The sequence below is a fragment of the Gouania willdenowi genome, chromosome 6 (genome assembly GCF_900634775.1).
Source record: "Gouania willdenowi chromosome 6, fGouWil2.1, whole genome shotgun sequence".
Lineage (NCBI taxonomy): Eukaryota > Metazoa > Chordata > Actinopteri > Blenniiformes > Gobiesocidae > Gouania > Gouania willdenowi.
Genome location: NC_041049.1, coordinates 45069620 through 45086035, shown reverse-complemented (window position 1 = coordinate 45086035; position 16416 = coordinate 45069620). Strand labels below are relative to the sequence as shown.

Here is a 16416-nt window from a genome sequence, read left to right as displayed (position 1 = left end):
CACATGTGTCCCCCAGCCTATACCAGTTGCCCATATCGGATTTAAGTAAAGACATCACCACCCTGTCATAATGCAAACTAAGAGATGATCCAACATTTTAAACTCTGAATCAGTGATTAAAAAAAGAAGGATCTAAAAAAAAAGGGATAAAATCAACACAAAATCAGTAAAAGTCTTTCAAATTGTTTTGAGTTGCATTTGTGTTTGGCCCCAAAAACTCTGCCAAGGCTTACCACTGTTTGGTGGAGTGAGGTGACATCACGAGAGTCACTGTCCTCCTTGTTTAGTGAAGAAACACCAGAAATCACTGTAAGAATGATGGAAAAACCCTTCTATGCATCTGTTTACTGGACTCCACATCCCACAATGCAATGTGTAAAGCTTCAACAACAATGTCAATAAGAGAGTGCTTACAGCGGAGAATATTAACAAACTTTTGGCCAATAAATTTTAAATGATTACATTAAATAATTTTTTTGAAATGATCTTCAATTAATTGATCTATGAGGCTCTACATCATGTTTTTATCTGAGCTTTTAGTGCAAATAAAGGCAATTTATAAGACTTTTACTTTGTTTGTGCTTATTTGGTCCTTTTCAATGATCCATCTTTGATCAATGATTCAGAGTTTAAAATGTTGGATCATCTCTTAGTTAGTTAGCATCATGACAGGGTGGTGATGTTTTTTATTTAGACCAAAACTAAGACACGCACAAAAAAAAAATAAAACACACAAAATTACCTTAAAAAAACAAAACATAACACAAAATTACTCAAATACACAAAACTAAGCATCATACAAATTACCATAAAATGCAAAAACTCAAAAGCACAATAAACATACACAGAATGACAACAACAAATATACATAAAACACAGAAAACAACAACAAAAACATGCACAAAATGAGAGAAAATATAAAACAGTTATAATAAAAATGCCAAAAATTACTTCAGAACCACAACAATCTAGATCAGGGGTGTCAAACTCATTTTAGTTCAGGGGCCAAACACGAACCAGTTTAATCTCAATTTTATTATTCACGTGCCCTAGTTTGGACTTCCACATATAATAGTATTTAAAGTATAGGCACCGACAATATCCAAGCAATAATGACAGATTTGAGTCCCTGCAGAATCTTCACCCAAATTTTCTTGATTTTGTGATACATTTTTATTCAATTTGGGGAAATTTTGGAGAAATCTTTGAGGATAATTGTAGGATTTTGGAAAAATGTACATAGTAGTTAAAAGAATTTGAGATAAAAAAAAAAAAAAAATGACGTGATATAGGCATGGGAAAACTGAGCTTATGTCAAAAAAAATTGTGCAGTTTCATTAAATTTGTGTATTTGGAGGGACTGAGATATCTACTATCGAATTAGTTGGTGATTTACACCGGTGATTCTCAACTGGTGGGTTGGGACCCAAAAGTGGGTCACGGACCTATACTGGGTGGGTCACGGACAGCTGTTATAAATAAATAAATACTTAATGTCTCTCATCTTTACAGAGCCCTATAAAGAGACACAGGTTTTTTTATTTTATTGCGTGCTCATGTAAAAGTTACACGCGAGCACGTGATACTAGTATTGCGTAAGCAAGCGCGTAAAGGTAATCGTTAACCCTAACCCTAAGGCTGAAATAAAGCTTTACTAGATCCTCTAACATGATTAACTCTTTACGAGCAGAGCATGCAGCTAAAACTATCACGTGCTCGCTTAGAACTTTTACGCGCTCATGTATCCGGGTCCCTTTGGGGCCTCAGTACATCTTGGACTTGTCTTTTATTTTGAAAGAAACTTTTCTTTTGACAGGCATGCTGTGAAATGAATGTTGCACAGGAAAACATATAGATTTATGTTTTTAAAAATATTATATATGTGTGTGTTTTCAACAGCTATTTTAAATATGATTGAAGAATTCTAAAAAATTGTAAAAAAAAAAAAAAAAAGTGGGTCACGATTTCATGGTGGTGGAATCGTGAATCAGACCCCTGATTTACACAATGAATTATGTTTTTGCTGTTATTTTTACTTTCTCATGCAGGCTGATTATGGAGCTTTAAAGGGCCGGATTTGGCCCCCGGGCCTTGAGTTTGACACTTGTGATCTGAAGAACTATGGTCCCATAGCAGCTTTAAGTGTGGGTTTAAAAAAAAATCCAAACATTTTTCACAATATGATCTATATTTTGTATAAGTTTTCCCGTTGTCAGGTAGACCTGGACTCAAAACTTTGGAAGGAGTGAAAAGTGAGCCCCCCTTTGTGCCCTCACATGCCTTATTACTCTTTCCTGTAACTCATGTGAACTTTTCCCAGCTGGCAGCGTATAGCTCTCTTGTGTAACAGTGCTGACAGAGAAAGGATCCCACCTTCTCTGATGAAGTGTTCTGGCTTTTTATTAACTGCTCAATGGCCCCCTGCACTTTCTCTTTCCTAAACGTCTGAGTGTCGTCTGTAGGAACCCCCCCCAGTGTCTTCCTGTCTCTCCTCCCTCCTCTTCCGTTCCTCCTCAGTGAGCTGCGAGCTCTAAATGTGGCACTGGAGTTGCTGTAGGAATCTGGTCCAAATGTTTTCCATATTAGTTCAGAGCGTCTGTTTCCAAATAGCAGGCCAGCTGGGTTTATGGTGAGGGAAGGGAAGGCTGGGAGGGTTCAGGGGAGGAAGGAGAGCCACGTCCAACAGTTCACTAACAGGGTGTAGAAAAAGTCAACAGAGAAAGGAGAAAAGTCCACAGGAGACAATGGGAAAAGAACAGAAAGGTTCATCAGACAAGAAAGAGGGGAAGAAGAAGAAGAAGAAGGAGGAGAGAGACGACAGCCCGACACCAGAGGACGGCCAAAAGTGCCGAGTGTGTCGTTTCCCTCTGCTGATCGCTGTGCTTCAGCTGCTGCTGGGGGTGGCCGTCACCACCGTGGCCTTCCTAATGTTGGCTATCAGCCCCTCACTGTTGGCCAGGGAAACGCCTCACTGGGCTGGGATCATTGTAAGCAACCTCCTCACAGTCCAGCATATACACTGGTTTGCATGAAATGCCGGTTTCCTGTTTGTAACACTTGTGCATGAAGCCTTTGGTGTGTTGTCTGACCATTGGCCCCCCAAACGTTACTGCTCACCTATTGCAGAGATGGACAACTTTTATCAAAGCTGGGGCCACAGAAATGTGATTGTCTGATCTGACGGCCACATTATCAACATTCATGTCTTGATTTTCTGAGCAAATAAGTAACTTTTGAACGTACAAAACAACTCGTAAAGTGTGATTTACAGTATGTGTCAAGGAATGATAGGAAACCCATGTGAGATGAAGACAACCACACTGAGCCTGTTATTAACAATAGAAATAGTTAAAAAATAAAAAAAGTTCTTTAATTAATGTTTTTTTTTAAAATTATAAGTATAATCTAAATTCTTGTTGATATTTTGTAGAATTATCACCATTTTAAAAAGATAAAGAACAATGTATCAGGCAAGGGAAGCTGTCAGCCTCGTCCGGCTCTCAGTTTACATTTGTATGGCACAATTTGACTCCAAAAACAAACAAAACAGAAAAAATAAGACTGAAATGTAATTACATGTTCAGTTCTGGCCAGATACCATCGTACACTGATAGCAAACACCACGACCTCTGGTGATGGGCCTGGCAGGTAGATTTTAAAACCCTATATAATAAAACCAAAAACAAACTCTAACATAAACAATAAAACATTGTTATCTAATAAATGTTTTTCACACGTTAAAATAATAATAAGTATAAACTAAATTGTAGGAGATGTTTTGTAGAAGGTACATTATCAACAGAAAAAAGATGGAGAACAATGGATCAGACATGGGAAACTGGCAGCCTGGGAGCGTCACTAAGTTTAAATTTGTTTGGCCCTCAAAGTAAACACACACAATCAATCCAAAAACACACAAAATCGAAGAAAACACACAAAATGACTCCGGAAAAACAAGACTGATGTAATTACGAAACTCTCTCCTGGTCAGTTCTGGTCAGGTACCATTGTACATTGATAGCACACACCAAGGCCTCTGCCTGAGGAGGCTCTGCCATGTTATACCGCTATCACAAAGATGACTACAAGAAATCCAAATTAAGTTGCGGAAAACAATGGCAGATGTTTATTTTGGGGATTACCTGAAAACATCCAAATTCGGCCGAAATTGAGTGGCTGAGGTGAGAACAGGGGGAATATTGGAACAAAGTAGAACAAAAATGGAGTTAAGCCAATCACTGTCCTTCTTGTCTAGTGAAGAAACTCAATAAATCACAGTAAGAAACTAACATGCATCCATCTACAGGACACCACATCCCACAGCGCAATGCGCAAAATTACTACGGTACTTTTGAGCAGCAATTTCAACCTTTTACAACTTTTCTTCAAGCAAATAATCTTTGATTCATTGATCTATAAAGCCTACACTCTGGGTTTATCTGATAAAAATGAATAATCTCAATCAGCTTTATAGGATGGACATAAAGTGGCTTCAAAGCTTTGAATTCAAACCGTAAAAAAACACATATAGTTTACAGTTTTTGTTCACTTTGCATTCAGAAAGAACAAAATTCAGCAAATTTGTTTATTCCCATACTTTTTACAGTTTTTCTCAATTGCTAAGACACATTTCTTGAAACCTGCTCTCCTTTTCTCTAAACTGTGAACACAAAACACAATTTCCAAGCTATATTCACAAAACGTCAGACTCTTCTTGCAAAACCAAACTTTCACCTCAAAACAGTTCAATCTGTGCTCAAAACTGAACTGTGTTGTCAAATCATGCCCCAAGTCAATCAGAATTAAAAACACTACTGAACAGTCACTAAACACTACGTAGAAAAATAGAAAACACAATGCTCAGGACATGAAACTGGAGAAATAAATGTTTATTCACTGTAGGCTAAATGCATGTTGCAAAACAAAGAACCTGTGCATAGCACTTGTACAAAAAGACAAAACAGAAATCTTATGCATTTACACGTATCTTATGCAGTTGCCACTTGTGTACAGTAAGCCCATGTAAAAAAGTACAAAAATATGCATTACTCAGCCACAGCATCATGTCTCCGTACTGGGTCAGGCCACAGGACTTCATCCACATCACAGGCCACATTTTGTCTGGCCAGGCAACGGGGGAAAAAACCCCTGGCATGCCGTATCCAGGCTTGCCAGATTGACGTTTTTCAATCTAGAGGTCCAGTGGGGTTTTACGGATGGGCGGGACTTACCAGCTCTATAGTATGTCATACAGTAATTGCTGTCAACGTTTACATACTGTACTATAATGTAAAAAAAAAAAAGGTAATTACCTGTTCTCGTCTCTAAATCTTCGGATTATGGTGGACACAGTGAATCTACTGATGTTTGGTTGTACCCTTTGTCCAGCCTCCCTCATGCTCATACCATGGACAAGAACATGGTCAATCACAGTAGCTCTGATTTCATCAGATATTACTGTTCTTTGTCTTCGCTGACCACCTCGCCCTCCTCTCACACGAACTCTTCCTCTCAGATTTCTATCCATTGTAGGGCCTCACAAACCAGTGCTCTTCCCTTACATCAATAGCCACAAGTGTGATCAGTTTTGAGTTGTTGTGTTCAAGTGGTGACACCAGTGCTTTAATTGTGTTTGACTTTTGTCACCTGTGCTCACCATTATGCAGCACGGGTGCATCACAATGAAAATGTGTTGGCAAGTTGTGTCTAAACAGGTGAAAAGTGTTTATGGTTTTGCCAAAAGAGTGATTGTTTCAATCAGTGGGTTCAGGCAACTGAGCATTTGGTTCAGACAATAGGGTTTAGTGTTTTAGCAATTGAGAAAAACTGTAATTCACGTCATGATCACCTGCTTACAGTTTTTCTCAATTGCTAAGACACATTTCTTGAAACCTGCTCTCCTTTTCTCTAAACTGTGAACACAAAACACAATTTCCAAGCTATATTCACAAAACGTCAGACTCTTCTTGCAAAACCAAACTTTCACCTCAAAACAGTTCAATCTGTGCTCAAAACTGAACTGTGTTGTCAAATCATGCCCCAAGTCAATCAGAATTAAAAACACTACTGAACAGTCACTAAACACTACGTAGAAAAATAGAAAACACAATGCTCAGGACATGAAACTGGAGAAATAAATGTTTATTCACTGTAGGCTAAATGCATGTTGCAAAACAAAGAACCTGTGCATAGCACTTGTACAAAAAGACAAAACAGAAATCTTATGCATTTACACGTATCTTATGCAGTTGCCACTTGTGTACAGTAAGCCCATGTAAAAAAGTACAAAAATATGCATTACTCAGCCACAGCATCATGTCTCCGTACTGGGTCAGGCCACAGGACTTCATCCACATCACAGGCCACATTTTGTCTGGCCAGGCAACGGGGGAAAAAACCCCTGGCATGCCGTATCCAGGCTTGCCAGATTGACGTTTTTCAATCTAGAGGTCCAGTGGGGTTTTACGGATGGGCGGGACTTACCAGCTCTATAGTATGTCATACAGTAATTGCTGTCAACGTTTACATACTGTACTATAATGTAAAAAAAAAAAAGGTAATTACCTGTTCTCGTCTCTAAATCTTCGGATTATGGTGGACACAGTGAATCTACTGATGTTTGGTTGTACCCTTTGTCCAGCCTCCCTCATGCTCATACCATGGACAAGAACATGGTCAATCACAGTAGCTCTGATTTCATCAGATATTACTGTTCTTTGTCTTCGCTGACCACCTCGCCCTCCTCTCACACGAACTCTTCCTCTCAGATTTCTATCCATTGTAGGGCCTCACAAACCAGTGCTCTTCCCTTACATCAATAGCCACAAGTGTGATCAGTTTTGAGTTGTTGTGTTCAAGTGGTGACACCAGTGCTTTAATTGTGTTTGACTTTTGTCACCTGTGCTCACCATTATGCAGCACGGGTGCATCACAATGAAAATGTGTTGGCAAGTTGTGTCTAAACAGGTGAAAAGTGTTTATGGTTTTGCCAAAAGAGTGATTGTTTCAATCAGTGGGTTCAGGCAACTGAGCATTTGGTTCAGACAATAGGGTTTAGTGTTTTAGCAATTGAGAAAAACTGTAATAATCCAAAATCTGGTCGTTGTTGTTTTTCACGCTTTATTTCAGCCTCTCACGAATTCTGCTTCGAAAACATCTCTGGACAATCCCGTGTTACGCCCTCACGAGACTTTGTCTAGTGAAAAACACTGAGGTCAGCGGGGGCCATGGGAAAAACATTGAAATAAGATGCTGCACGTTAGTCACAAGACTCACACTGCACTGAAGAAATGGAGGTAGAGGAGAGGAGAGGAGAGGAGAGGAGAGGAGAGGAGAGGAGAGGAGAGGAGAGGAGAGGAGAGGAGAGGAGAGGAGAGGAGAGGAGAGGAGAGGAGAGGAGAGGAGATGGAGGTAGAGGAGAGGAGAGGAGAGGAGAGGAGAGGAGAGGAGGTAGAGGAGATGGAGGTAGAGGAGAGGAGAGGGAGAGGAGAGGAGAGGGAGAGGAGATGGAGGTAGAGGAGAGGAGAGGGAGAGGAGAGGAGAGGGAGACAGAGACGGAGTAACGTGATCAGGTCACAGATCTTTCTGCTGAATCATGAAATGCAAGGAAAGAGCGTGAAACTAGTGGGCAAGGAAAACTTCCTGACGGCAGGGCTCTACGTCACCGAAGGACGTAACAAACATAACAATCGATTCAAAGCAGATGTAATATATTTAGAGCTGAGACTTTAACGCATTAATTGCGATTAATTATTTACAGAAAATAACACACTTTTTTGCGCTCCAGACAGCGCAGAACCTCTCATTTCACGAGTTCCCGGCATATGCTGAGTTTGCGGGGGGCGGGGGGAGCATTGCCCCACCCCACTCCCACCCAGTGGTCAAAATACAAGTTCTTAATGTAATGTACATAATATACAATCATTTAAGGTGCCATAAAACACGGTCACAAAATATATATTAATTATTTTGTTGTTCTTTAGGTTTAGGTTTGAGCTTCTTTTGTTGCACAATTCTTTTTCACAATGTAAATGGTGAAGCAACACTGCACCAGTAGTTCATGTATGGTACTGTAGCAAAAATGAAGCAGAAAGCAGCCGCAGGCCTTATTTCATCATGTATTTACAACATTAAACGACGCGTCGATGCAAATTTTTGTAGTCAACATGATTAATTATGTTACTATTCATTTTTGTATTATTGTATATGTTACACACAGTGTGGTTGGCGCGAATCCCAAGACAGTCTGTATATTTAATTCAATTTTTTTGTTTGTCCCCCCTGGCAAGAATTTCACCTTAATGCTAAACATGTAGCAGCTAGCATGGACACTCGGACAGTGCTAGCTGCAACATGGTCCAAGCAGACCATGTCAACCCACACAGGGTTCAGAGCATAAATGAATGAGTTCATGAGTTACAAATGAACAAAGTCAGTGGATAAATGATTGTAGTGGACAGTCGACCACTCTTAGTGGTAGAGGATGTGGGCGGGGCTGGAAGCGGTACTACAGATAGCGTCGTCTGACCTAACTTATCAAGTGATATATATATGTATAAATCCATCCATTATATGTATTATTATTATTATTATTATTATTATTATTATTATTATTATTATTATTATTATTATTATTATTATTATTATTATTATTATTATTAGTGTTTCAGGTCTGTTTTTGTTTTTTCACACCATCTACCAAGTCACATGCCTTGTATTGTTTTTAAGTCTACTTGGCCAATAAAAACTATTCCAATTCTGATTCTGATTCTAATATGCAGAAAGACTATTTCAAACTAAATGCATCAGCTTAATCAGCTGCTCTGTTTATTTCATGCCAACTGTTTTGCAATGTTTCCACTTCTCTGGAATATTCTGTACTAAATGCTGTTTTTTAATTTTTTTTCATTTTAGTATACATTTGTTTTAGAAAGTTTACAAAAAATCTGCAAAACATGAATATAGCTTAGTTAAATTTAAGTTTATGCTTTGTGAACATTGCAATCATAATATTCTTTATTCATATTATTCACATTATGGTAGCACTCAGTGATGAAAATAATCAACACAATTTTGTTCTTTAAGCTAACTTATTGTTTTCATTGATTCAGTCATATACCAAAATCCATTTACATTGAAACATTTTGCTTCTTGTGTCAAATATTGTTATGCGATTAATTTAGATTAATCGAGATTATTTAATTACAAAATCTCTAATTTGATTTTAAAAAAATGTATAATTCTATTGCTATTCAAAATCTCTAGAACTGATTTATAATAACAAAACAATGATTTTTCTTGTTGTTGTTGCAGCTCTGTCTGGTTTCCATTGTGGGTTTCATCCTTTACTGCATCTCCTACCTCCCAGACGAGAGGACGTCCCTCCAGTTCACTGTCAAAGTACACTTTCACTTTACAAGTTTGTTGTTGTTGTTTTACATGAGATCTGTGAATCACACATAATAAATGCACTATCTACAGATAATCTGGCTGTTATATAAAGGTCAGACACACTAGGCCTTTGCACTGAACTGGAAGCAGCTTCACTCACTGCTACAATAACTGTCAGAGAATAGAAAATGCATTGCAGTTTAAAAAGATCTCTGCAGGGATCTCAGAGTTAAGTGAACGCTTTCATTACTCTGACTTCATCGTACAGTTAATTAGCCTTACACTTTATGCAAGCGGAAATTCAAGGCAATTACCATCAGTTCGTCATTGCTTTCCCAGAACCTACAACTGTTAGGTTTCTGTGGTGCTTTTTGTCCATGGCAGGTGAATACGAACAGGGATCTGTCAATGACATTTCAGGAGGGGCCATACGACTTCTATGGGTTGGTTTTCCCAGTAGAAATGAACAGGAGAGTGGACATGACACCCACAAGAACTACGGTTCATCCGCTATCTTACCAGGGACTAACTGCTCATAGCAGCCATAGCTTCTGCCTGTGTAAAAACAGTATATAATCAGGACAAATATAAAACCCAACACATTAAAGAACCATTCTGTAATATTTAGCAATGGTACAAAGGTAAGTACTGAACAGCCAGAGGTTAAAAAACAGTTTGGTTACCCAAATCTGAAAAATAATGTACATTTCAGAATAATACAAATAGGTCTTATTCAGGGAACATGAAGTAGGTTAATTTAAAGCAATGAAGGTGGTGCTACTCATTCCTACAGGTGTTCCAACTTTTCTTGGTTATGGTACATTTACTAAAAAATGAAGGCCTCTAAGCTCTTTGCTGTGATGTGTTTGAAACAGTTCATCTTTGTTGAAAAGAGTATAAATCTTTTAAATGTTAAATACTTTGATACACTTCACTTCCAACCCCCTCTGTCTGTATAAAAGCGGTGTTGGAACACACTGTGGTAGCGGACCCTCATGAGCATCAGGTGAACAGTATTGTTCAATGATTCCTTCAGTTCTTTTTCAACTCAAATCGCTTATTTGTTCTATACTTTAATTTCAGAGTGCAATGACACGATGAACTGAATAATATTCAATAATAATAATGTTCTGAAACTTTTGACCGGTAGTGTATATAATAAATAAAGTTAATCATATATAATTTTTTTACATGCAAGGGTAAACCAGACATTAATCGTAAGGGAAATAAAATAATAAAAGAACATGTAATAAATTAAAAAAAAACCTAAAACTTGTTTTATATTTGGATTAATATTTGTATTTTTTAAAAGGAATGCCACGATGATGATGAGCGTAAATTAGAAGAGAAAACTCTATTTTATTATTTATTTTATTTCTCTAGATTGTTTGAAACTTGAAAAGCGCATACAGAGTTATTCAAATAAATGTTAATTTAATAAACGTAAAATAAATATTTATTTTTATATTCATATTGAAATAAATGAAATTGAATTAATTAATTATTATTTTTAATTTTTTTAAATATCCTATCGTATTGATCCCATAAACAATATCATAGACTGCATCAAATTGTAAACTCAGTGTATCATCCCACCAGCCATAATTAGTCTGCCATGTCGTTTTCAGCAAAATAAATATGATGTAATTCATTGATGCTGTTAATTCAAACAGCTCAGTAAAGCTGCAGCTAGGCTACTGTATATATCCATTGGTCTTTAATAATTATTAGCTTTGCACTCATATTCATATATCATATATCCAGTTCTGCTGTTCTGGATTTAAAGCCAAGCCATAGAAAATGTAACTGAAGACGTTTCTGCCATGGAATAATTTGGTACTGTCACATTGTCACGTTTTACGAGTTCCGTGAGACGTGAAGTGTAAAACCAAACTGCTTCAGGGCACCTGAGGATTGGAACCACCAAAACAAGCTTGTACCTGCTTTGAAGTCTTTGATCATCACTGGCCAGTGAAGCAGAACGTGTTTAATAAAGTGCAAAATACAGTACGTGATCATCATCTCAGCCGCCAGTCACATGTCTAAATCAGAGGTTCTCTTTGGAGTCGCGAGACAAACAATTTGAGCCCGTTTTTGCTCATTTTTGCTTTCTTTCTGCAACTACACCAAACTTGCCATTTGAACCTATTATTAGCACTTTTTCTTTCCATATTTTTGCTGCTTTTAATGCATTTTCAGCTACATTACTCCCATACCTGCCAGTTCACCATCAAATTTCAACACTTTTTATGCACATTGTTTTCCATTTTCAACACCTACTTATAAGCCAATATTGACACTTTGAACACTTTTTGCCACCTTTTCCACCATTTTTGGTAACTTTTAACCCATTTTATTTCTATGGAACAAATAACAATAAACTTAGTGGATAACAGTGGATATTATTCAGATAAATAAATAAAGGTGGTTATCACATATCACATAGAACAATGGACCATTATTTTGCTGAATTTATGGATGGACTCCAAAAATCTCTCTCCTTTATTCCCCCTTATAGATGACCCTGTAACACATGACTGTTCTTCAATGTTCATGTTTGTGTTCAACCACCTTCAGCTACAGTGGGGGTCCCCAGTTTCTGGAACCTTTATTTTGGGGGTCACGTGCTGAAAAGATTCAGAACCACTGGTCTAAAGGAACTATATTGCCATTTCAAATCAAGCTCTACTCATCACTTGCATAATTCCATAAGCAGCCCATGAATGAGGTTTGTTATGTAAGCGAAGGATTAAAATGACGTTGTAGCGTTATTGGGATTGTGCAATCTCATAAACAGCACAAAGCATCTGTTACGTATCACAGCTGTATTTTTAGACACTTTGTTTAGTTGACGGCATGAACTGAAGGTGAGAAGCTGCTGCAGAGCCACACTCCAGCTTTTATGAGGCTGACCTTGTCCTGAGGTATTGTGGGTAATCTCTTTGAACTGGATTGCCATTGGCCATTAGCCAGCATGTCTGTATCTAAGCTATGGTTTTGGCACAATTTGGTAATCATGAGACAACGAAGGAGTCTGAAGCCATTAATTCAGCTGTTTGAATTCACAGCATCAATAAATTAAGTCACGTGTTTTGCCAACATGGCAGACTAATTGTGGCTGATCTGACAAACATGTTATTAACTAGAGGTGGCACGATTCACTGAGTTCACAATGTTGTTCACAGGATAAATATTTTGGAGGAAAAAAAATACCAAAAATATATTTTGTTTATTTATTATCATATTTATTAAATTAAAATGTATTTCACTAACTAAAAAAAAACAAAACTATAAGACATTTTATTTTTAAAGTGCAAAAACTGCCAGACTGACAATTCACAGCCAGATATCACAACGTTCTTAAAAAAAAAAAGTTAAAATAAAAAAAAAAATTAAAAAAATCCAATAAATAAAAAGAACAATTGTCTAGTATTTTTATTGTGTATTATTTAATGCCCCCCAAAGTCAAACTGTTCTCAGGGGTCATCTATATTCTCCTGTTCATTTCAACAGGAAACCAACCCATATGGTCCCATCCCTACTATTAACTCAACTCAACTTTATTTACAGAGCCCTTTAAGGCACCCACAGCTGGAACACAGCGCTGTACACAATAAATACAAACAACAAAACAATAAAATAAACTAAGTAAAACAAGAATAAAAACTGATGTAATTATAAAGCACAACAGTGAAAAGAGAAACAAACCACAGGACATTAATACAAGAGCAGAGTTTCATACTGGGTTAAAAGCCACAGAATAAAAATACAATAATTGTATTTGGTCATTGAATATTTGGCAATTCTCTACGAATATTTATTGTACAAGTTTGAATTTTACATTTATGAAAAGCTCATCTCAAGTGGAGTGTTTTATTTGAATGGACCAAAGCTGTACGACCTACCAATTAAAAGATCGGAAGGGGTCAAAGTTCATGACTTCACAAAATGTTTTACTTTTTTCCTATAATTAGACCACTGGTACCATTGAACAATATTTCCTTTCAATTCACTTAAGGTCAATAACTCCTCAGAAAAGTGAACAAAGTGAGACCTCAACGCTCTCAGGACGACGAAGCTCAGCCAAAACAAAAAAATATATATACTTTTTTTCCTATAACTTGGCCACAAATTGAGATACAGTGCTCAGACTGGTACCATTGAACAACATTTCCTTTTAATGTTGGACCTTGACCTTCACTCAAGGTCATATTTAAGGTCATGGTCAGTCTTCTGTTTTTCCTGCATTATTACTTTCAATTTCATTAGTAAAAAAAAAAAAACTTGTCAACAAATCCAGATACAGATTGTCATTTTTGCCAATTTTCAATTGCCAAATAAGTATTCAGCATGCAAATACAGGTCTTGCCTAGTTATTATTATTATTATTATTATTATTATTATTATTATTATTATTATTATTATTATTATTATTATTATTATTATTATTATTATTGTTAACTGTGTTGTAAAGAAATATGCAACTTTGGAAACTCCCAAAGAATGAGTGACCTTCAGTGTTTCTTTACTCCCTGCAGCTCCTGTACTTCGTCCTGTGTATGATTGGCCTGGTCATCTCCGTGTTGGTTATGGCGTTTGCTGGACACCATCACTCACAAACCAGTAGTTTCTTCTGTGAGCCAATGGGAGGAGACTGTGTCTGCACTGTGGAACCTAAAGACCAGATAGCGCGCGTCTTCAACTACGAGGGGGTCGACAACTGCGAGGTGATCACCGGAACTCTGGCTCTCTACTTCCTGGTGCAAATCTTTCTCAACCTAGTGCAAGCTGTGGTCTGTGGCGTTGGTGCCTTCATCATGTGGAAACATCGCTATCAAGTGTTTTTCGCTGGTCTTCAAATTGGTGCTCCCTCCATGTACAAGTGGCAAAGGGTTTGAGGCTGAGATGTTCGTACCAACATCCCAGTGACCGTATGCTGTTGAGGAGTGGGGACGCTAGTCTTTTTAGTGTGTTCCTTTGTGTGCATCTTTCTGCGAGATGTGTTCAAATGTAGTATTTGTTGTAATAAAAATGGCTTTTTGCACAAATATTTTGAGTAACTACAGTATGTACAGCCTGTGTAGAAGATGATGTTTCTTTCATGAAACACAAAAAACCAAACTGAAATTTTGAGTCCCACAGAAATAAAGTTTGAAACATTCATTGCTCTTTAAGCTCATTTAAAAAACGCAACTTTTCGTTTTCAGATCTTTTTACAAAACCAATATTAAGTACTTCGTTAAAAAGGGATTTATGCTTTTCCAGGCCATTTTAACACAGGCAGATTTAGCTTAGTGTCTCCTGAAGTGGTTGATCTACTTCTGTGACTTTCACACAATAAAAAAAAAAACCAAATCCAATATTCATTGTTTCTTTATTTCTTTAAATCAAGAAGGAAATTTGGACAATAATCTTGACTTAAATTTGAAACTGGATTCATTGTTCAGTGTCAAACTCATTTTAGTTCATGGTCCAAATATGGAGCAGTTTGAGCTCAAGTACGATGCAGATTTTTTGGGGAGAGGGGGAAGAGAAAATTTGATGTTTAACTTTTTGTGCGCTAGTTTGCACTGACAGAACCGTGGGCGGTCTCTTTTTCCTTCAAGCTCGGGTCCTCTACCAGAGGCCTGGGAGCTTGAGGGTTCTGCGCAGTATCTTCCTAGCATATATATAGCTATTCAATTCAATTCATAAAAATGACAGATAGCAGTCCCTGCAGGATCTTCACTTAAAAAAATTTGATTTTGTAATAATTATACATCTAATTTTGCTGTATTATTTGCCATTTTATTCATTGTCATTATAAACATCACATGACTTGGCGAGGTTCGTTGAATTTGTGTATTTTGAGGGACTGAGATATCTTTACTATATTTTTACTTTCTCCTGAGGGCCAAAAATTGGATGCTCTCAGGGCCGAATTTGGCCCCCAGTCCTTGAGTTTGACACAGGGTCAAAGAGGTATCAGAAGTGGAGTGCAGACAGTCCAGTGAGCTAAAAACTGATTGTGAGTGCAGTAACACACCCGGGCTAGGAGACACTTTATCACTACACACAGACTGAACTGAGCAGTAGAGGTGGATATGGGGCTCAAAGCCAGCGCCATGCAACAGTTCAACTACAGCAGCTATACAAGGAGGGGTGGGGGCAGGGGGGGGGGGACAGGTGAACTAAAAAACAAACAGAACAAACTGCTGAAAGTCATTTCTTGATGTTTTATTTTTTGTTCTGCTATTTTTTTTCAAACAGATGGAAAAAAAAGTACAGGGCAATGCTAATGTATTTGTTTATATGTTTAACAGTGCAACATTCAGACGTGATTTATAAAATCAAGCAATGCAAGACTTAAAGCTGCAGTAGGCAATAAAGTTTTTTTTCTCAGATAAAGACATAGTGTAGGCCTCAGAGATGAATGAATTCAAAATAATTTTTCACTCAAAAATAAGATGTAAAAAGTTGAAAACTTCACTCTCAAGTCTACGAGACTCCACATCCCACAAGGCAATGCCAAAAAGAGTGTTTACATGCAGTGCAGATCGAATTCAGTGTCAATTAAAAAAATAAATACAAAATTTAGCAAAGAACTTTTGATTTAATTATATAAATATTAAATAATAATAATAATAATAATAATAATAATAATAATAATAATAATAATAATAATAATAATAATAATAATAATAATAATTTCAGTATTTAGCATTCAGGGTAAAAACTGATTTCAGATTTGGAATCAATACACTCATTGTAGTTAAAATCAATAGAAGAGAAAATGTGTGGATCAGTGTCATTAGTAAAATAACAGTAAAAAAAAGGTGCGTAAAAAAAAGTGAATGTAACCATGTCGGAAATAAACTGAATAAATAAATAAATAAATAAATAAAATAAAATATTTTCAAAATAAAAACAACAATACTACCAACCTTGCTCTACTATTGTATTGGAAGTGATTTATTTATTTGATTTGAAGCTGTTACTGTATGTTTAAAGTGCTAATATCTGTAGATGGATGCATAACAGGCCATC

General features: G+C 37.0%; 1 protein-coding gene across 1 annotated transcript; it reads left to right on the top strand.

The window, feature by feature from the left end:
* Positions 1–2539: 2539 nt before the first annotated feature.
* sspn (sarcospan (Kras oncogene-associated gene)) lies at positions 2540–14440 on the top strand. The gene is made up of 3 exons (XM_028451658.1): positions 2540–2987; positions 9313–9399; positions 13929–14440. Exons 1-3 carry the CDS (start codon positions 2745–2747, stop codon positions 14286–14288), a joined length of 690 nt encoding a protein of 229 aa, XP_028307459.1. The 5' UTR covers positions 2540–2744; the 3' UTR covers positions 14289–14440.
* Positions 14441–16416: the final 1976 nt, after the last annotated feature.

Excerpts from the sequence above, each read along its gene's own strand:
- sspn (XM_028451658.1), top strand. The coding sequence starts at position 2,745 with ATGGGAAAAGAACAGAAAGGTTCATCAGACAAGAAAGAGGGGAAGAAG. Across the intron at positions 2,988-9,312 it reads CTCACTGGGCTGGGATCATT|CTCTGTCTGGTTTCCATTGT; the intron begins GTAAGCAACCTC and ends TTGTTGTTGCAG. Across the intron at positions 9,400-13,928 it reads CCCTCCAGTTCACTGTCAAA|CTCCTGTACTTCGTCCTGTG; the intron begins GTACACTTTCAC and ends TACTCCCTGCAG.